The sequence below is a fragment of the Amphiprion ocellaris genome, chromosome 8, assembly GCF_022539595.1.
Source record: "Amphiprion ocellaris isolate individual 3 ecotype Okinawa chromosome 8, ASM2253959v1, whole genome shotgun sequence".
NCBI classification, from domain to species: domain Eukaryota; kingdom Metazoa; phylum Chordata; class Actinopteri; family Pomacentridae; genus Amphiprion; species Amphiprion ocellaris.
Window position 1 is genome coordinate 33,432,508 of NC_072773.1, and position 24,210 is coordinate 33,456,717.

Consider the following 24,210-nt stretch of genomic DNA (forward strand, 5'->3'; position numbering starts at 1 on the left):
AAGACGATTAGGATTCTTGAACTCTGTCTTTTGTATTTTTAAACTTTCGGTGCTTAATAAAATTACACCATGAACTTATTTGTACTGTACATGTGGAGCAATACAAAATTCGAAAGCAAAGAAAATAGCAAAAAGTCCCAAAATACTGTAAATATAGATGGTAAAGGTGGAGAACACTAAACATCCATGAGTCTTAGTCATCATCAGACAGCTCCAGGTCTTCAACCACATCCTCATCTCCCTCTGCCAGTTTTATCAGAGCAGAGGAGGACAGCGGCTGAGGAGTCTTGGAGGCCTTTTTATCTCCTTCCTCCTCCTCCTCATCGTCATCATCATCATCATCATCATCTGGAATACAGACAGGAATCATGGTTACGTCACATTCAGCCACAAGGAAACATCAAACCTGGCGGGTATCAGGAGGTATAATGTATGCACACAAATGAGATTCAGCTAAATGTAACAATGAAGATCTACTTTATGTGATTACAGTTGTGCTTTACTATATTGCAATTTAATGTGTTCATACGTCAGCCTCAACTCATGGGCGGACAAAGAACGAGTTAAATTTGTAGCAAATACATTATTGAACTTAAATCTTCTCACAACAGCAGTACAATTTTATAACCCATTCATCCAAAGAAGGGAGTTACCAAATTTATTTCCTTTAATAAATATTATTAGATCATCGCTTTGGCTTTTAGACTTCCCTAAATTGATATATTTCAGGTTTAGTTTGTTAAACAGTATCTTTTTATTTGATATCCTTTATACTGATTTAGCAGAATAGTAGATGTTCCAGTTGTGTTTGTTCCCGTTGGTACAGAATTTATTCATTCTAGAGACTGAATTAAATAATTAGAGTGCAGGAATAGTTTTCATTTCAGAGTACAATTTACTCATTTTGATGCAAATGTTTAGGGCTGCAACAAATAATTTTCATTATTGATAGATCCCTGTGTAATTTTTTTCAGTGCAATCTATAAAATGTCAAGGAAACAGCAAGAAAATGTGTTTCACGGTTTTCCATTATTAAAAAGTCAGACCATTTAATTGCTTGTTTTGTTTCTAATAAGATAAAAACCAACAAAATTAAAAATTCTGATCAGAGAAGCTAAAATCAGATATCTGCCTCGTGCTCAAAATATTACAAAAACAATTCATTATTTATTAAAACACGCAAATTAATTTTCAGCCAATTGACAAACTGATTAATGATCTAATTTGGCAGCTCTACGAGAGTTTCAGCCCTAATACCATCCAGCTTCCATTTTAATGAGTCTGTATGTACAGATAGAACATCCCAGTGCAACACCAACTAAATGTCAAGTGATTCAAAACTCTATCACCTCTCAATAATTGTATTATTTTAAGTTGACAAGCAGATTATCTGCTCCAATGAACACTAAAACGAACACTTTAGAAAGACTTAGAAATACAAGACACCAAGTAGAAACTCAATGCTACAAACTAAATACTTCTATGATCACTGACAGACATGTTAGAAAACCTGTGACCATAAAACCAAACTCAGTATACTTGTAATTTCCAATTAGCCTAACTGCATGGAGATTGTTTTAAAACCTCTGACCACCATGACTTTCTCATAATCTGTGTCTATCTGCATCAAGAATTTGACAGATAAACCGAAAAATCTGATCTTGAGACTTCGCAAAGACATAATAGGACACAGGAATGTTGGTGACCGAGTAAAAATCAAAGTCAGAAAGTTAAAAACAGTTCCATCATTAATCAGGAGGCACAGATTGAGCCATAGTACCACTAATCAGAGCTTCAGTGACCATCCTCTCTACTCTGCTACTATCACAATCTGCTCCAAAATTCAACTATGCAGCTACTTCGGACTTAGTACGAGGGTTAGAAATGATAATTAATGTTTCTGTAACAGCTCAGATAGTGTGAAATACAGTGGAAAACATCAGCATCTATAGATGATTGATGCCCAAAAAGAAACCCTTGCTTGCTCTTTGGCACAAAAATACAAGATGAAAGTTTGCTGTTAAAAAACATTTTAGGGCCCTGATGAATACTCGAAGCAAATTCTTTTGTCAAATGAGATCAAGATAAATTAGTTTGGCTCAGATGGCACCTAGGATGTTTGGCTGAACCTGGAATAGTGACTGCATAGTCCTGACAGTGAAGCACATAGGTAGGACTGTGATCATATGAGGCTGCAGGTGGGCAAAAAGGGTTTGGAGAGTTGACTTTTAGAGATGGAACCATTTATACCTGCAGATTTGCCAAAAACTGGCTCCATAAACCTGACAGAAGAGGAATATTCCTGCACGATAACAATCCAAAATGCACTGCTAAAAGGAGACAAGTTTCTAAAGAACAGTAAAATTTAAACTATGACCTGGCTGGAATCCAATAGAACACCTTCCAGGTATTTTAAAGAGAAAGATAGAGCAACTCAACCCGTTCAGCAAAGAGCAGCTTAGAAAACTGTTTCTGAGGAGTGGCAGAACATCTCTTCTGAAATTTGAGCAACACTGGTATCATCGCTGCCATGGAGGATTGAGTCTGTCATCAAATAAAGATGGTCACATGGAGTCTTGAAAAAGTAAAATATCTCTTTTGTTGCATTGAATTTCTATTGCAGTGTTTGCATTAATACAGTAACTGTAAACTGCTGAATTTTATTTTTGTCATTTTATTGTTCAACCTAGAAGTAATGCAGTGATTGAGAGGTGAAACCCTTTTCTGTAATTTCATATTTAAGTTGTATTGCCCTGGGGTATTCACTTTGGTTGTACATATAGCATATAACTTGGATAAACAGTCCACAAGAATTAAACTATTAAAGTGTGAGATACTAGTATGCTTCTCTTTGGACTCTGATGTACCAACCTGATTCTCCTCCCTCCATCCCCTCGTCATCGCTTAGGTCAGACAGATCTTCCAAATCATCATCATCCTCCTCATCATCATCGTCGTCGTCTGATGCACGGCTGCTCTTCTTACCTGAGAAGAGAGAGAGAAAAACCTTAAATCGCACTGAATTTTGTCAAGTGTTACTTTCTTCAGTCATTCCTAAGTTTGCACTGGTGCATCGCTGACGTCTGAGGACTTTGGAGACGAGGATATGTGGGCCAGGTATCAGAGGCAGCTGGAAGTGTCTATTTCCTCCTGAGATGGAACTGAGAGTCGATTACAGGCGCCGCTGCTGCTGCACAAACACCCATGACAGTTTACTACCGGCAATTTCAGTCATCTTATGCTCACGGCCTAAATATAGCAAATGGAGATAGCAGGCAGGTTCCACAGCTACGATGATGATGGCAGAGTGTGTGTGTGTGTGCGTGTGTGTGTGTGTGTGTGTGTGTGTGTGTGTGTGTGTGTGTGTGTGTGTGTGTGTGTGTGCGTGCGTGCAGGAAAGAAGTTGTGAGTTTGTCTGAAATTGTGTTGCGCTATCGTCAAAGTACAGTGTGTGTGTGTGTTGTCTAGCCAAAGGGACAACTAGGGTCCACGGGCTTTGAAGTTGAGGTGTGATGAGAGGCTGGGGGCGTGGAGGAGAGAGAAGCAAAACAGAGCTACTTCCTCTGTGTGCTACACTACGAACACACACACACAGTTATACAGCAAGCACACACACACACACACACACACACACACACAGAAACATCTATTCAAACATCAGGTTCTTCCCTTCCCGTCTGGATTTAAGATGAAATACACGTTCTCGCCCTCTCCCACTCTCTGCTGCTCACATGGTGCGAGCAGATTTCGGTAGTACCTTCGAGGTTGCCCCTAAATGACCTGGATGACTTATTGCCACCGCACACTGACAGCGCACACACACGCAAGCATCAATCTAAATCATCAGCCCCCTCCTCTCAAAACTCCCCCTCTTTCCGGGAGTGTGAGACCACAAAGAGCTTTGGTGAGCTGCCCAAAAGCGTTTGGCTCTGCGAGTCTGGACGACGAGGTGGTGGCTGTGCATTGGTGTGCTATCATGGTAGATGTGCATGTGTGCGCGCGCACGTGTTGCGAGGACATGCGGGGGCAGCTGGTTGAAGTCGACAGAGCCAGAAAAAGAGAGAGCGAGAGAGGTAGACTTAAAGAGAGAGAAGAAAAAGAGAGAGAGAGGAGTGGGAGCGGCCACCTCTGGCTGTTCCAGTGGGCTGGTTTGAATTAGGAACCCCCGCTGGGATCCAAGCCTGTACTTCCTGTCGGGGGGTTTCGGTTCGTGTGTGTGCATGAGGGGTGGAAAGGGTGGAGGAAAGACGAACGAAAGAGGAGGAGGAGGGTGGGGGGCGCTTGCCGGCAGCTGCCCATCCGTTTGTGGGGACTCTCCCTACAATGAAGTCCAGATGCATTAAAAAAATCCCCCTGCCGCCTACTCCTTTTCTCTGTGACCTTGCGGAGGGCTTTATTCTGCTTGGAGCGTGTCCGAGTGTAAAGCTGTAAAAGCGAGGTTGCAGCTGCCTGTGACCTGTGGATGACCCCGAGACGAAGAGGCTTGCGGGGGTTAAAGGATGAACAGGCCGACGGCTGCTCTTGGCGGAGAGCGTACCAAACTATCTGATAAGCAGAGATTTGATTTGGGATTTAATTTTCATTTCCACAGAAACAGCGTCTGTGCATGTTTTAATATCTCAAGGCCCCGCGGTAACCACGCTGCAGGTGATCTGCTTCATGTAGCCGAATCTTTAAAGATAGTGAGTGTCACACAAACAGATAACGGCACAGAAATCAGACTCAACTGTCATCACCTCTTAACTTTGCTTTTGCACTGTAGCAAGAAAATACAGCCCCCTAGAGGCCAAGACGGGGAGATTATCACAGCCTGCTGCAGCACTAGTCCACAAATTGCCTCCTTTACAGGCCAGTTTCAAAGTCTGAGGAAACGTTGTATGTGAGAAGTAGCTTGCCTTTCATTTTGAGTCCTGCATCATCTCCGTCTGAGTCGCTGTCAGACTGGAACAGATCCTTGAACTCCTTTTTGTCCTCTGCCTTCTTCTCTTGAATCTTCTTCCGTTTGATCTCAGGGAGGTCCAGATCCTCCATCTTCACAAAACACAAAATTGGCAGGGTTAGTGCACAAGCTTGCTTTGATGGCCTTGATGATCCTCACAAAATAATTGTTCTGCCAGTAAAATGTTCCACTATGCAGCATGACTGTTTCATGATTTATGTAAAAGAGCAATTCTTGTGGGTAACACTGACATTCATAAAAGAAAACACTAGAAGCGATTCATTATGATTGAGGGGGATGAGACAAATGTTAGAAGTTTTTTTGTTTGGATAATTACCCTTTCTTTGCCAGAGATCTCCAGCTGGATCTCCTTCTCCCTCAGCTTCTTCCACTGGCTGTAGTACCTGCTGAGGGGAGTCCCCTCCTCATGGACCTGCTTCTCCCAAGCCGCCTGACAGAAAGTGACCAGAATATTTGACAGTGAATGTATGTACAGGTGAGGACAGGACAGGTAAGTAACAAAAAGCCTGTTAAGCCTGAAGATTCAGGCTTTATTTCAGAACCCGGTAAGTCAAGGTTTTCAACAGGTTCACTCAGGCTCGAAAATCATCTTATTTTATGTGGCTTTCAACTGCAACTTCACATCAACTGACGAGAGACGGACTGTCGAGACAGTGAAGGGAGTCAGAGGATGCAGAAAACAAACAGGCTGAAGGAGTCTGAAAGGAGAGATCTTCTCCAGGCCCTAAAGGTCTTTGTGGATGATATTGATTAGGCCCAATCACATTATCCGACCAACAAATTCAATAGAGCGAACAGACCGTGGCCTCCTGCGCCCGTTAGCTTAACACATTTACCACAATTTGCTGTGCAGCTATTAAGATGGGTGACATGTATGCGCAAAGAAAGAGACAGAATAGCAAAAAGGAAAAGCTACTTCTAGATTAGTTTCAGACAAACAAAATTAAATACTTCTATGTATGAATGAAAGAAAGAAAGACAAGCAACACCAGAGTGCAACCTGGATGGACGCAGGGCATCATTAATTAGGCTAGCTCTCAGTTTGGGTGACATGTCAGTGGGGGGCTGGTGGCCGGAGGGGGGCCGTGGCCTTTCCACAGCGGCAGCAGCAGGGCAGTCCCTTCTCCTTGGCCTGCGGTGACACCTCTACTGCTGCCACGATGCCAGGGAGTCGACGCCATGGCGACAGCCTCCACTGAGCAGAGAGCCATGGCGACAGGCGCTGGCACGGTGCCATGCTGTCTGTCTGTTGTACTCACTTAATACACACACACACACACACACAATCTCATCAGCAAAAATTACACAAAGACCATCCTCTTTAATTTCATCCTTAAATGCTCTTAAATATTCATAAGCGGTAAACAGAAAGACTCCGTGGAAGCAAAGCCACATAGAAACATGTATGTGTGTGTAGACAGGTAACACAACAAGAGCAAGTCAACACAGACAAGAGAATCTCTCTGTCACACGCTAATGGCTGCTCATTAGAGTAGCGGCGCCTCTGGTTCAAAGGCCCATAAGAGCTTTGAATAACCACAGGGTCGTTCTTAGAGTTTCTACAGGGAAGTATCCTCCATTAACAGTTGCTGCCTGTAGCGGTTCACACTCTGCAGTCTGATGGCCTGCAGCCCCGACCTTTACTGGACCAGAGCCCAAAAGGAAAGTTTCCGGTCTTGTTTTTGTCATTCAGTAGAAAGCTATCTTTGCCCTGCAGCTACAACTCTCTGCTTTGTGGGGCTTCTCTAGAAGGTTCAGGTAAGACACCACCTGAGAATTAGTGACAGGAGAAACAACCACTACGAGTACACCTGTGTAGTGCAGCCCTCCACCAAGGCTAAAGTCCTTTAAATGCAGTGCTCTAGATCCACACCAGAATAGAAAGACCTTGTGCTTTGACCCTCCACCAAGTTTTGTGAAAATTTGCATTTTCTTGCAGACAGACAAACAGCACAGAAAAACATCCAATGGAAGTCATTTTAAAAAAATACGTGCAGCTGTAGAAACAACTGCTATATCCTGCCAGAAACATTTGTAAACATGTATGACTATTCAAGTCGGCTGGTTGTTGAGCATCTATTATCATAAACCTAATATAGCCATCAAAACTTGCACCGCCTCACCAAAAGATGACAGCTAACTACTCCTCATTAGGTCTGATTTATGTATTAGCTAGAGGGACTATTACACACACTTCCAAGCCTAATTAATTTCCAATCACAGTTTTTGTCTGTTACTGCTGAACACTTTAATCATTTATGATACATCAGTTTTGAGTTCCCGTCTACATAAAAAGCAGTGAATCGATGTTTTGTCAGATTTACTCAAAGACTAAAATTTCTAAATAAATGTTTTAAAGCAATCATAAAGTGATAAAATAACACTGAACTGAGTAAATGAGTGGCACTAATTTAGGCATAAAAACTGTTGGATCAACATAATGTGTGGTTTTGATGTTTAGAACTGTATTAGTGCTCCTTTTGAACAGCAGGCAGCTTCTTCAGAGTTAACTTTTGAGGTAACACCAGCCTAAACATACCAGGTAGTCTGACGCCTTCAAAATTTGACAAATAGGTGGAATCCGGGTCACATAAGGTCATCAAAGTCAATTAATTAATTAATAAGGGGCCTTGCAGCAAATTAAAAAGAAATTATTAGTCTCAGTGTAATAAAACTCTCAACTGAAAGAAACAGCAATAAAACTGATAATGTCATATATGATAATGGTAAATCATAAAACATGGTTAGAAGAACCAATAATTATTACTCAGCAGGGCTTTAATTTATTTTTACTAGTGTTAGACTTGTACTGCCTTATGGCCTGCTAGATATTAAATATGGAGCTAACAATACAAAATTGACTTCCATAATGACAAAACAGTTAAATCCATACAGGTTTTATGAGTCGCTTAAAATATGCTTCTGCAACATTCAATAACGGCATCTTATTTCTGTCCATTTGGAAGCGACTGCGCTGTATCTGTCTTTTGGTGGTTACCTTTCTGTTTACATGACCACAAGTAATCTGTAAAAAAAAAAAACTTCTCAAGTGACACATTTTACCAATAAAATCAACATTTTAAAACAATTTGGTGTCTTTTTTTTAATGACATTTCAACATGTTTTATATTATGTCAGGCTAATTTGTACCTAGAAGCAGACAGGCAACAAAAAGCAGCCCAGGAGTTTGCTGTGATGTTGGCCTAATACACCAAATTTGATCTGACATAACATGCTCGCAGATGAACAAGCTTTGGGTTTTTTTTGTTTTTTTTTTTTTAACACAACAATATGTGAATTTGTATCATTTGTGTTTGGGAAAAATATAAAAAAAAAAACTTACTTTCCATAGTTTTATTACTTCCGTATACATATAAAAAAAAAAGCTGAAATAATGCAATGGCCATGTGACATGTCATTTCACTTTGCTTCTGCTGCTTTTATAATTACAATTATTTACAACACTTCTATTCATTCTACAACTTGTAATCCAAGAATAAATACCCTGAAGTCCAACCTGTTTACCTGTTTGTTTGGAATGTAGAGTATTTAACTTTTTTTTTTTCTTTTTTTTTCTTGCTATCGCACCAAAAAAAACAACGCATTTAATCGCACCTTTCTCAGTTCCCTCATTTCTGGTACACCGGTAACTCTGATGAACGCTCCAGCCCAGTAGGTGGCGGTACTGAACCTAAAGTCTGCTTGCCAGCCGTGAAGGAGATGCACAGGATGCACTGTAGTGGACCGCTAGCTGGTCACATGACAGCGCTTTAGCTTCGGTCCGGTAGAAACGTCGGACCAACATGGCGACTTCAGCAAAAAGTATTTCTGAAAGTATTTGAGGCAAAAAATGAGCTGTGCAGTTGCTGAATCTGTCCTCATTTTAGTTCAACGACAGCTAGTTTAGACATCTGACGAGGATTTCACAATGCGTTGGACCTCCGCTGCCCGCACCGAATTTTCATAAAGTAGAAGTCAGGTCTACTTTATGCAAATGAGCTCCGGAACGCAGCTCAAAATGCAGCGCAACACAACCAGCATGCAATGCGGTGCGTTTCATGTAGACCAGCCCTGTTCAATTAGCGGCCCGCGGGCCACATGCGGCCCGAAAGCAACCGTCGAGTGGCCCTAAAGCAACTGCCGAGTGATTGGGACTTGGGTCCGAGAAAAACAGAAAAACATCTTTCAGTAATACTGACAAGTTCTTACAAAAATTCCAACATTATTGCAAACATTGAATGCAACACTTACCGTAACCTAGCAACTAACCCACAATGCATTGTGTTGAGGAGACGCGTTTGAAAAGTTAACATTAGCAGTTCTATACAGGCGAAAATAGCAGCATGTCTTTTTCTATCCTGAAACGACAAATAGGCGAGGAAAACCGTCGGTTTAATCCTGCGTGGACTGACAAGTATTTATTTATTTACCACCAAGTCCGAACGCCAAACCAATGCGTTTACTCTGCAACGAGTGCGTTGCAGCGCTGAAAGATTATCATGTCCGAAGACACCACGTTGAAAAAACATGCCGCGTTTCGGACAAACTTTCCCGAGGGATGTCATGGGAGAGCGGCTATAATTCAGAGTTTGACTGCATCTTACAACCGGAGCTGTACTACAATGAAGCGGACCTGCACAGCTCAGGAAAGGGCCACGAAAAAGAGGCTGTTCACAGACTCAGAAACTGTGAAGGACTGCATGTTGGCTGTCGTGGATGAAGTTTTAACGGACGATAAAGTTAAGACAAGTGTGACATCTGCTATCAAACAGGTCTGACACGTCAAACATTCTCGCCACAGATGACTTCGAGACATGGTAAGTGCAACAAAGCAGCGTGCTGTAGCAGACACTAAAGGTAGTTTTATGTATTTATGTGACTATTTTCTGGTCACTTATTAGAAGTTTAATATTTAAGAAAGACATTTTGTTTTGACAGTTATTTCACTTAGTTGCACTTTATTGTGCACTTTGATGTCAGCTTTACTTCGTTTCAAAGGGATAGTAACTATCACTGTGCCTACTGTTTATTTTTTTGATTATATGCACTGAAGATGCGACTGTCTCAGATGAGACCAAATATAGACAGGGACAAACTCTGTTTTTTATTATTTCAAAAGAAGAATAATGTCTCAAGTTCTGAAAAGTTACTGTTAAGCAAGTTACTTTTTAATGCACTTTGAGATGTGACCAAAACAAAAGATGGTGTTTCTAATCAGCGTTTAGTTTTTATGTTCATATGCACCTTAACCTGTGCTTATATTTACCTATCAAAATGTGTTGAAGTTGTGTGTTATGTAAAGAAGCAGTATTTCAGCACAGGTTTAGTTTAAGTACTGCTCTTCTATTGTGTTTATGTCCTTTTGGATGTGGCAATACGTTTATAAACATCCAGTGTGTTTGTTATCTTATCTGTTTGTGTTTATTTTAAATGGTTAACTTTGCTCACTGTCTGCTAAAAACATCCGGCCCAGCTCATGTTCTTAGTCTGAAAATCCGGCCCGAGTCAATTTTTAATTGAATAGCCCTGATGTAGACAATGAATGGGATGCGAGAAATTGACAGACCCTGTGGACACATTAGCTACGACAATCATTGGACCGGCAAACGGTGTAGCCACCCCATAATAGACCACTTATCAAGACATTGAAAGTGTCTGAGTTTACAAAAAGTCTTAAAATGTTGAATACAATCGCTATAATTGCACGTTGAGTTTGCAGTGATCTGTGAATGTAGTAGACAGATGAAAAATGCAGATAAATATAAATGAAACAAACATTTTTGTTGTTTAAGTTCACGTATATGTTTATTCATCGCTTCAGACGTCAACCAAAATTTATTTGAATTGACAAACTTTGCTTATTGTGTCAAGTCTTGCTTTTTGGCAAAAATGTGATGAATTGTGATTAATTAATAACAAAGCTTCTAATTAACTAGACACATTTTTTAAATCGCATCCCACCACTAATTATATGCCTGATAGGCTATGATGCGAAAAAGAACTGATGGGTAGTCTAGAAGGAAATTATGCACTTCACCCATTTACAGTCACCTTTAAACACTTTACACTTTAAATTTAGCCTAAACATTTCTAAATGTTTGTGCATCGAGTCTGACAGTTAGCCGACCTTAGAAATGGTCAAACCTACAGCAGGACTTGACAGCACAGAGCATATACACATGACAGCTCACTCCTCTATGATGTTTCTGCCTCTACAGTGCTATCCTCATCATCACCTTCAGATTACTTAAATATATATACATTATATCTCAGCACACTTTGCAGTGTCAGCCAGCAAAGGCTTTTACTTTGTTTCGTACCTTCTCTGCAACGCTGGCAATGAGTTTTCTCTTTCTGGAAATGTTTCAGCAACAAATGCTTTAAATGTGCCAGATAATAACCGCCTGAGTGCTACATACTTTAAGCTGTGACGACAACAGCTACCTGCTATTACAGATTTCACCAGCGGTGTTGCTGCAGCTGAGATGACCTATTGAATATCTGTATATGGGCATAAAAGCTACTAATGCTGGGGTTAAGGGAAGCAAAAACAAAAACAGACCAAATAAGCCCTCGCCATACTGGGAAAATTTGTGCCTACGAGTACAATTTTGTGTTTTGATGGAAGAGCACCTCCCTGTATTTACAACTAATTTTCTAACTTAACATCAGGAAACAGTAAAGCCAAAGAAAGAGAAAAAGACATGTACAGAAAAGGTAAAATTTTGCAAATACAGCCTACAAGGCAGCCTCTGTCTTTCACACACACTTACCACAGCGGCGGCATCAGCCACTCCGAAGGCGGCCTTCTGTCTCCGTCCTGTGATGTAGCTGCTGTTCTCCTGTACCTTCTCCAACAGCTGGCGCACCGGCTTGGAGTAATTGGCCACTTTGCATTCCTTCAGGAATGCTTTCAGCTGCAGGAACATGGAAGAGTGGGGGCATGAGAAAAGAAGGAAACAGCAGAAAGGATGATCCTGTCAGCCCATGTGATGCATTCAGGCAGAGCAGGAGGGGGTTTGTGGTCGTTTCCCCGGAGGGAGGCAGATTCAGCGACATTTACACTACTACGTTTTCATTTTAAAAAATAAAATTCACTACATTTATGTCTAAATCCACTCTAACCAGGCATTTTAGAACCCCTACACTGACACTTTGGTAGACACAGCTGACCACATTTTAGTTAGGAATTGCATTTCAGTCTGGACAGTCAGAGACTGTGACTTTCGGAAATGATGACGCAAACACCCACGTTCTCTTCCTGATTGGATTGTATTAGTCTCCAACTGTCCTTCCGTGATTGACCACATCCCTATTACGTGACCACGACTCCTAGACTATGTTCCTCCTCGCTGTCCGTCAAAGCCAAGAAATTTCCGCGTCATACTTTTTGCCATCAGTGTTTTTCTTCCATTGTATTTTTGAATGTTGAAAGTATATGAATGATTGTGTTATATGCATATTCAGGGATGTTAGTATTGATGTAAATTGCTTTAAATTACACACTGTTAAAGCACTCGTGAATCATTTTAAATGGTGAAAACATATTAGTGTGGATGGAATCTCAGTCTAGCAAATCCTGAATCATCTGTTTAGGATTTAAACTCTGAATGATATTGAGTGTCACTGCGCCTTTATTTAACTTCAGCATCAGGCAGTCAATTTAATTGTAACTCCCACGTTTATCCTGTAAAATTTTAGAGGATACGATGAAGCTTAAGTAATTTCATTTCTACAGGTCTAAAACACTTGAGTCCATTCCCAGATCAGCTTTAATGGTTGCATTACCTGAATGATGGTGGGCAGAGCGAGTTCAGGGAAGCCTATGGAGCTGGCCTGAGTGTGGAAGTATTCTAGTATCAGGTCATACAGCTGGTCGATCAGTCCATCCTAAAATGTAGCAGGAGAGCAAAACTTAAAAACAACATTGACACTTTACACTGATGTCTAAAATTAAGGTTATGATTTTCCTTTTTGCTGTGCAGCTGAATTCAGAAAGCAAAGCACATCAAGAGCATCTGTGTTAACATCTAACTTGATAATAGCTTAAAAAAGTCGACTATGAACATCTAAATTTCTGGTTTTGGATGAATATACCAAAACATTATAAGCTCTTTTAATTCATCAAATATTTCTGCTCACATGTTGGCTTTCTGAACAAAATGAAGAAATCAGCTGCCACAGCAAAGTCTGTTCACTGATAATTAGGGGTGAAGGAAATTTCCAGTCCTTAGATGCATCGCGATTTGGACGTGGACAAATCTGAATCGATTTACAAATGTCCAAATTTCGATTATTTAAATCTGTTAATTAAAGTAATACAGAAGGTTCTAAATAATACGGAACTAAGAAGCATGGTACGGGTCAACAAACATGACTGACAGCTCCTTCCAATTTAAAAGCAGACGTGTCAACACTTCGGCGGAAGCAAACTAGACAAGAGCCACATTACGTGTAAGCTGTGTCGTGCTAAAATAAAACATGAATGTTTACTCAGTGAGACAAAAAGAAATGTGCGTTGCGAAAAAGTGCAGCAATATACAAAAATTACAGATGCATCAATAATTGTTTTAGAATCGAATCGTAGCCCCTGAATCGTAATCGACTCTCGAGGTGCCCAAAGATTCCCACCGCTACTGACATTGGCTTTCCTGGAACAGATAGATTACTTGCTATAGATATGTTGGGGCAAAAACAAAAAAATAAAATAACTTTGAACCCCCAAAGCTTGTGTAATAATGTTAAACTGAAAGAACGAAGAGAAACAAAAGGGCAATTTAGTGTGATTACTAGGAGATAAGTTCAACTAAACAGGTGATTCATAGACGACAAAATCAAACTGATAAACACGCTACACAAAGAAACTAATTCCCTCTATGTTATATTCTCCATCAACAAACACTACAAAAGCATTGTGGTGCCAATTGCAGTTGTATTCGTAGAGCCAAACCACACAGTACAAGTACCAGAACAACAGTGTAAATCATGCATTAATATAGATGTAATTAAAGAATAACCCCTCGGCCAGAAGAGGTGAACATGCCACATCTACAGCGCTACAAATCCAGCTGCCTCTCCTTGTCAATATAAACGCCAACTTTTCTTGCCTCTGTGAACTAAGAAGTGTTCAGGTTTCAGACAGATCAGTCGGTTGGGCCTGCAGAGACTTTGCGAGGCTGGGGATCATGGCAGCTGCCCAGGTGACAGCAGTGAAAACAGTCCTAGCGAGCGGAGAGCGGGGGATAATCCCAGAGAGCCGTGCTACAATCCTCTTGGCTGCAGCACTGAGCGTGGCGACTCAGGGCCAGTTTTAGAGTCCCGACAAGGGGCTTTCAGCGTTGCCCTCAATCCCCTTATGCACACACGCCAGTTAACACGCGGTGCCACAGGGCGGCATGAAAATAACCAAGACTTGAACCACTCATCTAATCAGCTGCTCCTTCTCGGTGCAGTAAAGACACAAACAGCAGCAAACACCATGTGCTCTTTTCCCAGCTCTAAAGGAAATAATCTGCAGCTACACTGATGCTCACAGTAAGACTTACCTTGTAAGCTTTCTCCATAAGGTTGACCTTGTTCAGCTTCAGGATGACTGCAAAGTTGATAGGTTTCTTACTCATTCGTCCAGGTTTCTTGTTGAAGTCAACTTGCTGGAAGATCTATAAAAGAAATACACAAAATGGCAAAACTGAACTCGGATCCATCCATCCTACCCATCCATCCATCCATCCATCCATCCAGGCAAAACTGAACTCGGATCCTGTGAGTACAACAGTACAATGTACACTATCTTCAGACAACAGAATAAAACATGGACCCAGAACCCAAAGCAAATACATGTAGTGATTTATTGATAATATTTTAAACGTTTTTTTTTTTTGTTTTGGTTTGCATTTTAACCCACTAGACACCAAGCAGTCTCTAGGCATTCTTTGTTTCCGTTTAACTCGCTGTGGCCTCATTTTTCACTGTAATATAAAGTCCTGCACTTTTATAAAAGCACCACAACCAATGACTAGAAGTAGGGAGAACTCAAAAATGCCTCAAGTTTAAAAAAAATGGGAAAAATGCCATGTATCATTAATACAGGAAATAAAATTGTTGATTTACTTTGATTATATGTTTTACAAAAATTGAAAACACCTGAAATCTGCATATACAACATGTTTCCAAGTGTCTACAGGTGTTACCAAAACGGAAAAAAATACCTGTGACACTACATACTGTATATATTTCTCAATTTACATTTTTAATTTGTTTCCACCCTTGTCTTCTATCTGCTCAATGTAAACACAGCCTGCAGTTCAGCTGAAACGTCACTGAATTTTTGTAACATCACTGATGGTCGCAGCTGAGTCAGTCATGGCTTCAAGACTGTGCTAAAAAAAAAAACCTTTTTTTTTTTTAACATAAAATCTAATTTAAGCAAGTAATTTATTTTTTGTAAATAATTAAATTAAGTGATTTGAATGAAATATCATTGATTTTAGTGTGTGGATTTTGTTAAGTTTCCAAATTGACAGCGGGTCACAGATTATTAGATCAAGGACTGTCAAACAATTGAGCAATTAATTCTGTTTCAACTGTCTGGCTCTGATATATAGAATAGAACAGTGGGACTTTGGTAATTTAAAAAATGACAGGACTTTCAAACCTACTGGCAGGGTTTGAGTTTCAGAGCTTTAACAACAGAGACTTTTTCGATAATCATCCTCATCTATCTGTTGTCCCCATCACCCTATCAAAACACATTACATACTGATGGAATCTATAAAAATGGTCAATCTGATGGCCTACAAATATCAAAACCAATGAGTAAGCAGTAAACTGTGTAATTAATAAACTTTTTAATGAATATTTCATCGTATACAAGTGTCTGAAGTCGGATTTTGTGTACATAAAAATAAATCTATAACCCTCTTCCTGTTTTTCAAAGACATGGCAGCTACAGAGCACATTTCATCTGCCAAACGCTGACAGAGTTTTGACAATTACCATTAGACACAGCTCATTTTAAATACTGCAGTGCTACTGAGATGACACATTTCTATCTTAGTCTGTGAAAGTACATTCTAGCCAACGTGTGGGCTATTTGTCTACAAGCTTTAGCTTTCACATCTGCCCACAGTGCGCAATCAATTTCTGTCTTGTATTTGTGTATCAAGCTATTTCTGACTCCCCGTATCTCTGTGCATTTGTGCGTGCGTGTGTGTGTGTGTGTGCGTGTGTGTGTGTGTGTGTGTGTGTGTGTGTGTGTGTGGTCGTTAATGTTCTCTGTGTGCGAAGCTCAGCAACGCTCCTGGCCGGTGCTGTCTGTACAAACATAGGATGTGGTGGCGGTCTGTGGGGGAGCCAGGGGGAAGTGGGAAGGCATGGGCCAACCCTGGTGCGCTCGCTCACACACACACACACACACACACACACACACACACACACACACACACACACACACACACACACGCATACACACACGCATACAACATGCACAGCTACTGAAGCAGGAAGCTCCAAATCATACACCCCCCTCGGAGATACGAGAACACACACAGGCACAGACACACAGGAGGAAGGGGCTGTTTCTGCCGCTCTAATTAAAACAGTAGCAGTGTACCTCAGCCTGCCTTTAACAAGAGGAACAGTAAAGGAGAAAAAACACAGGAAGTATTGTGCGTCACAAACAAACACAGCTTGCTGTTGGGGGTTTAGGGGAGGGGGCTCAGAGTGGGGGGGGAGTGGGTCATAGGCAGAGAGGATGTGGTCTGCACAGTGTGTTAGGACCAGAGTGTAAACCACAACCATGCCTTTATCACTTCGGTCAAACTGCTGCATGCACACATAAACACAAACACGCACATATATATACAGGCAGCCACTGACCACCCCCAGCAGGACGAACCAGTCGCTGTCGCCAGCGCACTGCTCCTCTGGCAAACCACAACAAAGCCGCACAGCATGCATAAACACTTGCACACGTTCACACACGAAACACACACAGACACACACACACACCGCAGAAACACGTGATTAACACCTGACCCAGAGAAAATGCTGTCAGTTGGTGACCTGTGATTGGTCTGATAACAAAAGGTGTCTCTCGCGCGCTTCTACCCTTCGATACGTTTCCTCCTGAGCTCCTACAGTTGTGGCCGTTGAGACCAAAATGCATCTCATATGCCACTGATGTTTTTCCACAGCAAACCACCGACGGAACATTTCATCACATCTACCTTTGCACCGTTTCCATTTGTGGCGAAGTCAACCAACTGACTGTTGTTGTTTGCAGAAAATAAACTATTTGAGAGCTTCCAGCTGTGCACTGATGTGAAAGACTTCAGACTAAAGCTGTTGGAAACTTAACTCTCTTGGAGCTGCACTGATTCCGTCAGCTCTACATAGTGGTAACCGGAGATGACACAAAGTCTTACCTCCACGAGGAAAGGCAGAACAGGGACAAACGTTTTGGTGCTGCTAGACAGGAGGGTGAGGGCTCTGCAACAGTGCATCCTCAGAGGGTAGTATCTTGCTGTGGGCACCAATCTGAAAGACAAAACAGTGGTCAGTGTCTCCCCCTGCTGTTGGCAACATGCACAGCGACATGGGGGTTTCTCACAAATAACACAAAGTTAAACGGCACATTTAAAAACAAATACCAGGTAGCAAGCACAACTTTCTCTGCCACTAGTTTGGGAGGTAACAAATTATGAACAAATGACTGATTTAGACTTCTATCCATGACACCCTACTGTTGGCTGTGAATCCAAAGATTCAGGTACAGAACGGACCAAAAGATATTTGAAAAACATAGACAGCAGCTATGCAAATATTAGCAATTATATAAATAAACAGTAATTTAGTCACAACAGCGTGGTGACGTAGATATGCACTGATGGCTCAGTCCTGTTCAATCTTTTTGTATACCAGAAAAATAACTTTGTGAATAAAGTTCTACATTGCTTTAAAGCTTTTTACAGCTTTATATTCTCTATAATGCATTTTTATTATGCAATAATCTTACTTAGTCTCGATATATCTGCTTACTTTTATAATTATCCACCCCCACCCACCAACTGTTAGCGCTGCTGCAGTCCTGTGGGCACAGCATTTTCTTATTTGTCACCTTTTGCTGGCAATCCGTCTGTCATTCAAACTGTGTTGTTACAACATGAGATGCATTGTTCAATTCATTTGACTGTGGGCGCTGTGGCTGTTCAGACCAAAAGCACCCTGCTTTAAAAAGCACTTTCAATGCTAACGAGATCTCCTAACATCACCAAAAACTGTCTGATTTAAGATTTTATAACAGATTTAGACCGTTTTGTCAGATTTTGTGGAAAGAGTTACAGGAGATGCTGATTTCGTAACAGGTCACCTTGATTTTCAAATAGATCTTCATAACAACAACCCTGAACTTAGCATTAATTACTGCAGATGCAGAACTTTCAATCAAAAATTGCATTACCAGACCGTTTGGTACCAGACGTCATGGTAAACACTTCATAATGGATTATGTGCTTAAAGTGGTAGAGGGATGAAGCAAGAAACTGAAATTTTTGCACATTTGTCCAGCAAATGGTCCAACATGTGCTGAAAGTTACATAATAAAATTGCATACTCACTTGATAGTACCAATTATGACTTGGCAGAGCGGATAGATCAGAGGTTGGAGTACATCACTGGGGTGCAGGCTGCTGAGGACTCGACACCACAGGTACAGACAGTGGATGTACTGCCAGTTATACACCGACTGGTAGGTTTCCTATTAACAATCAATCAAAACACAAACATCAGGCTGGTATATCAGCTTTGTGCTGTCTTTTTACATTAGAAGCTGTGGCACACTCAAAACAGATGTTTAAATCAAGATCAACTCAACAAAAACCTTGGCTTAACAAACATAAAGTTTATTGAAGTATATTATTCTGTATGTCTCCAGTCATATTTCCCAGTCCCCTCCACATGAACACCCATAAAGCAAACATTTACTTAAACTTTATATACCTATGAGAATAGTCCCTAAATCAAAACACTAAACAACAGAAGAAGAATATTCCAGTGGCTGCATTCCTGTCATCTAGGAGAACTAGGAGCAACAGTCTTTGTGCGTCTCTTCAAAAGCACATCTGTGGATCATCTCAGTGAACACACACACACTTGCTAAACACCAACCTTTTTCTTCATGGTCATGGCATTTCTGAGGTGGATGGCCAGCTGTCGGATGTAGATGAAGGCGTGCTGATAGGTGGCCTGTGTGTCCAGCGCATACATCTCTGTGAGAGTTCTCTGCATGAAGTTGATCATGGGCAGCGCATTGGGGGATGTGAACTTGCAGTTTTGTACATAGGAAATGTACATTTGCTGCAAACAGAAAGAAAACCATCCTAAGAGAGGAACAAAATGCTGTAGAAAAAAACAACTATGTACCGGCTGTAAAGGTTAGATGTGGATTTAAATGACAAAAAAAAGAAAACACTTTAACTCTTTGTGTGATTGTGTTTTGACATAACCTAGCAAATTCCCTCTTCTGGTCCATTTTAGATTTAGATTTACTGTCTACCCTTTCATTCAAGGAGCTCACCTTGAGAATAGGGTTAAGATACGTTTCCTGCTTGTGTCTGCAGATTTTGTTGAGGGCCAGGAAGGCGAGAACCCGATTCGTCTCCTCCCCTGTGCTCCACTGCTTCAGTAATTGCTGTACACAGAAATATCAAGAGGGTTAAAAAAACAAAACTACAACACACTAAGAGACCACTATCTGTCACATTTCATACCGCTTACCTTAACCAGATGACGACACTGTTTGGGTAGACAAAGGTAATAAGGTATGAGCTGGTTGGCGTGCTGCAGGACAGCAGTGATGACTGTAGCTTCCGTTAGACAGGACAACAGCTACAGGTGGAGAGGATTGTTTTTCAGGATGCAAAGGTGGAAGAGGAAGAAAACATTAGGGCAGATGTTCGGCTCTCTCAAGGACAGAAAATATCCGTGTTCTTTATTTACTGTGTATCACAATATCTGCCTCACAGGAAACAAGTGAGAGAAGCACAGACGGACAGAAAACCAACCTGAACAACTCCACTGAGATACATCTTGATGTCAATCTGGTTCTTCTGCCATTTTGGACTTGACGAAGGGAACGCTAGTCTGACATCAAACAGAGGAAAAACAGAGCAAGTAGTGAGCAGCCTTTCCACAGCTACACTGAGATTAGAAGCAAAAAGATGAGATCTGCAGATGTAATGTTTGCTGCATACTTTTTCTGGTCTCTGTCTGGCTTCAGGTTGAGCATCCTCTGCATGGTCACATGAATATCTTTGATGCAGAACAGGACCAAAGCGTTGAACACTGCAGAATGAACAAAAAAATATTATTAATGTACAGTTACAAAGGATTCAACATGCTGTACTATATATTTCTGAATATTCTGTATATTATTATTATTATTATTATTATTATTATTATAATACAAGGCTTGTATATTAAAATTCCATTATGTCAAACACAATAATGTCCTCCTTCAAACTGCACCAAGACCGAACAAAATGCTTACTGCAAAGATCTGAGAATTGCGAGGACATATTTTTAAAAGATCTTTAGTAGGATACCAATATGCTTGTCACTATATCAGTCACACTTTGGTAAATTATATATTTTTATTCATTATTTTTCTAATTATTACATGGCACATACAAGTCAGTAAGTACAGCATAACATCCCAATCTTCTGTCAATCTAAGTTTATTTAAAAGTACTATCTGTTACTGTTGCTGTGTGTTGGCCGTGGAGAGATTACTACTTATTAATTCACAAAATAAGTGATAGTTTAGAACCATAAAATTTTTATTTGATATTTTTTTAGGTGCAATCACAAATAATGTAGATAAAAGATTCCCTGTGGATTTTTCTTGTCAACAAACATATTTACACTCAGTGTTTTACTCACAAAAACATGTTGTGTAACCTTTAGCTCTAACAAACACAGTGACTGCATTTCCTTGTTAATTAATGGTATTATATTGAGATAATCATCAATACTGACCATTATGGAAATCGTCATGTCACCCTAGGAGTGTTTTTTTAACTTGACTATTGTTTTTGATACCGAGTGTATATCAAGAATGTCTCAGAGAGCGTTGAATATGTTGAGGATTTTCATAATTAATAAATACAGCATTTTTTTCTTCCTCTAATCCATTTAGTCTACATAAAGTCAGGAAACAGTGAATGGCTGTGATAGTTTCTCTGAAGTCAAAGTGATGTCCTAAAATTGTTTGATTTGTTCAAGCAACAGTCAAAAGCAACAAAACGCACAATTTACAGTGGAAAAACAAAAATACACAGCAAATGTTCACAGTTTAAAACAATGGAATCAGGGACTTATCTGCATCTATTTATGTCATTTGCACATTTCTGTATCCCTCTTGTATACTTTGATATTTTTTCTTTCTATATTATTTTTTCTATATTCTTATCTTACTTTATTTTATTATATTTTATTTTATTCGATTTTATGTGGCCTTCACTTTATACCTGACCCTAATATTTTGTGTTGTCTCGTTGTTTACCTCCTTGCTGAATATGACGCTGCTGTAGCAACAGACAACAATACAATAACAGTTTCCCACTGGGGATTAACAAAGTCTAAGTCTAAGAATGTTTGGCCTGTCTGGGTTTTTCCTGGATTAGAACGGGTCTTTGGGAGTGACTATCTTAAATGGTGAGATCAATCCATGTACAGTAAAGGCAATGAGCCTATCATTTGTTCCCTTATTTGGCAGAAATCTGAGCCTTTCCTTGTTATTTTTGACCATTCAAACAGTTTTTTTGTATTCTCAATTCTTAACATTTGTCCACTAGTGATTTTCCTTTTGTGCTGCCTAAAAGCTCTAGGGGGCACCAAAACTGTGCTATGCAGGATTTATTTTATATTTTTGATAAATTAGAATGTGATTGATTAATTGATAAATCAATTATCCATTTCAGCTTTTCGTTGAAGTACTGAAAATTGCAATCAAATGTCTGCCCAGATTTATGATCATGTTTACTAATTCTTCTCATTTTATTTAGTCACAAGGGCTGTATGGTTGTTTGCATTAAACAAATGAACATAAGAAATCTGTCTTTTTTTGGATAAAATGTAAAAAGAAAAGATTTTGTCGAGAAACTTGCAGGGATTTCTCAAAGCGCACATGTACCCAAATACAAAACAAAGCAAAATATTGCATGCAAGTGTTGCACTGAACAATTCCCCTGTCAAAGAAATACACTGGAGCCAAAGCTTTTTCCCCTCTGTACGATAAAGAGGTGCAGCTGGACCATTCTGCACAGCACTGTGTCAGTGAGAGAGACTGGTGTGTCTAAGCAAGAACATTACCTACCTGAACTGTCGGCCACTTTGTACCGACACTGAGCACCTCCTTCACCCTTCGTCGTGGCGACTGCAGCCTTAAAGGCCTGGGTGACTTCTCTGAAGAGACGAGGAGTCGGTTCTTTCTTCAGAGCAGCTTTCCAGTCTTCAATCATTTTATCTGTGACTTTGATAGTCTCCACCTCCTTCTTGGATTTCTTCAAACCTTTCTGACCCTCTTCTTCTTCATCATCATCGTCATCATCAGAGCTGGCCTCCTACATGCAAAACGTTTGAGCATTAACATCTTCATTTCTCAACAGGACTCGTCATGAACACATACACCAGAAATTGGTTTACCTGCAGTGCAGATGGTAATTTGTGGTATTTCTTCTCGTCCTCATCATCAGAGCTGTCGGTGTCATCAAAATTTAGAAGCGTTTGGTCGTTGTCTTGCAGAAACTTGTAGAACTCTGGATCTTTGTTCTTTAATCTGGACAGCTGCTCTTTGTGTTGAGATGCCTTACCTTTCTTCTTATCATCTCTATAAATAAAGAAATACACAGGAGTTATAATTGAAACTGAAAAGTTTGGTGTCATTCTCATCATCATCGCAGCAGTGATACAGTGTGTTATTATCCACGAACAAAGGACTCACATATTAGTGGCTGCAGAGTTCAATTTTTCCTTCTTCTTTGGACCCTTCGGTTTAGGAGTCTCTTCTTCAGATTCATCTTCATCTGCAGAGTCGAAACCTGAGAGCAGGAACTCATCCACAGTGAGGTCTTCTAGTTTCCTACAGGAAAGACAACATTTCAACAAATGAAATAAGTTAGCTTACATATACAGTCATGGAAAAAATGATTAGACCTTCCTTGTTCGCTTCGATTTCTTGTTCATTTCAATGCCTGGTACCACTAACGGTATATTACCTGAAGAATACAATGAACACGACAAAAGAGCAAGTGGAGAGCATGCCAAGACGCATGGCTGCAGTCATCAGAAACAATGGTTATACAATCAAGTACTAATTCCTGTGTGTATCATGTGACTAAAACAGACAAAAGAAAACATGGAATACCTAAAAGCACTGTTTTTGGCAGTAAAATGCCATAGTCACTGATGTAAGAACTTAAGTGACTCTTATCAAGAGAACCATAGAAAAAGTCTAGATATCAGCTCTTAAATTAAACTTTTATGAGTTATTTTTGTTGCTATCATTACATTTGTCCAAACAAATGTGCCTTTAGTTGTACCAGGCATTAAAATGAGCAAGAAATTAAAGAAAACAAGGGTAGTCTGATCACCACGTCATGACTGTCAAGTGTACAGTAAACAGCGTCAGTTCACAAATATCATTGTTCAGTTCCCTGCTTAGCTGCAAATATCTCATTTAACACTTGTTAAATGTATGTTCACGAACAGAAAACTAACTCATACAGCTGGCGTTTAAGTTAGCTTCATGCTAACACCATGGTTAAAACATAAACACATCGCTTCAATAATAATCTAAATGACCTCCAAATTTCACGACAGACTTGTCAACACTTTAACTTTTAACAGCACCTTTTCAATAAAAGTGCATTTTCATCATATGTAGCTAAATAAAAAGAAACTGGCCACACACCTTTTCTGTTTCGCTGCCATGCTGGATTCAAAACGTGACACTATTCCTCATTACCCAGAATCCCTCGGTGCAAAGCAACGGAATTGGTTTTATGTTTCACGGCTACTTAAGGGAGTGATTGAGTAGCATTTCTTACTGTTTAAATAAAAAAGGCACATTTATTGTGATCCGATGTACTAATTTAGCGTTTTACAATAAATTAAATTTTAAAAAAAATTGCTCACATGTAACGCATGATCAAATAAGAATAAGAAAATAAGCCGGGGGTAAGGCGTTCACG

General features: G+C 40.2%; 1 protein-coding gene across 2 annotated transcripts; it reads right to left on the minus strand.

Annotated features, from left to right (window-relative positions):
* Nucleotides 1–7: 7 nt before the first annotated feature.
* Nucleotides 8–24,082, minus strand: noc2l (NOC2-like nucleolar associated transcriptional repressor). 2 transcript variants are annotated; one of them, XM_055012581.1, is made up of 18 exons: nucleotides 23,931–24,082; nucleotides 22,962–23,099; nucleotides 22,664–22,847; nucleotides 22,335–22,581; nucleotides 20,212–20,302; nucleotides 20,023–20,101; nucleotides 19,736–19,846; nucleotides 19,536–19,649; nucleotides 19,127–19,315; nucleotides 18,577–18,716; nucleotides 17,386–17,497; nucleotides 14,506–14,619; nucleotides 12,749–12,850; nucleotides 11,734–11,877; nucleotides 5,277–5,390; nucleotides 4,896–5,031; nucleotides 2,872–2,985; nucleotides 8–342 (listed from the first exon to the last, which is right to left on the minus strand). In XM_055012581.1, the coding sequence occupies exons 1-18, from the start codon at nucleotides 23,948–23,950 to the stop codon at nucleotides 194–196; spliced, it is 2,298 nt and encodes a 765-aa protein (XP_054868556.1). In that variant the 5' UTR covers nucleotides 23,951–24,082; the 3' UTR covers nucleotides 8–193. The 2 variants fall into 2 exon arrangements, with proteins under 2 accessions (XP_054868556.1, XP_054868555.1); XM_055012580.1 differs by having other exon boundaries at nucleotides 8–348.
* Between the last annotated feature and the right edge of the window lie 128 nt (nucleotides 24,083–24,210).

Excerpts from the sequence above, each read along its gene's own strand:
- noc2l (XM_055012580.1), bottom strand. The coding sequence starts at position 23,950 with ATGGCAGCGAAACAGAAAAG. Across the intron at positions 19,650-19,735 it reads AGTGTCGTCATCTGGTTAAG|CAATTACTGAAGCAGTGGAG; the intron begins GTAAGCGGTATG and ends TTCTGTGTACAG. Across the intron at positions 17,498-18,576 it reads GTCATAATTGGTACTATCAA|ATTGGTGCCCACAGCAAGAT; the intron begins GTGAGTATGCAA and ends TTTGTCTTTCAG.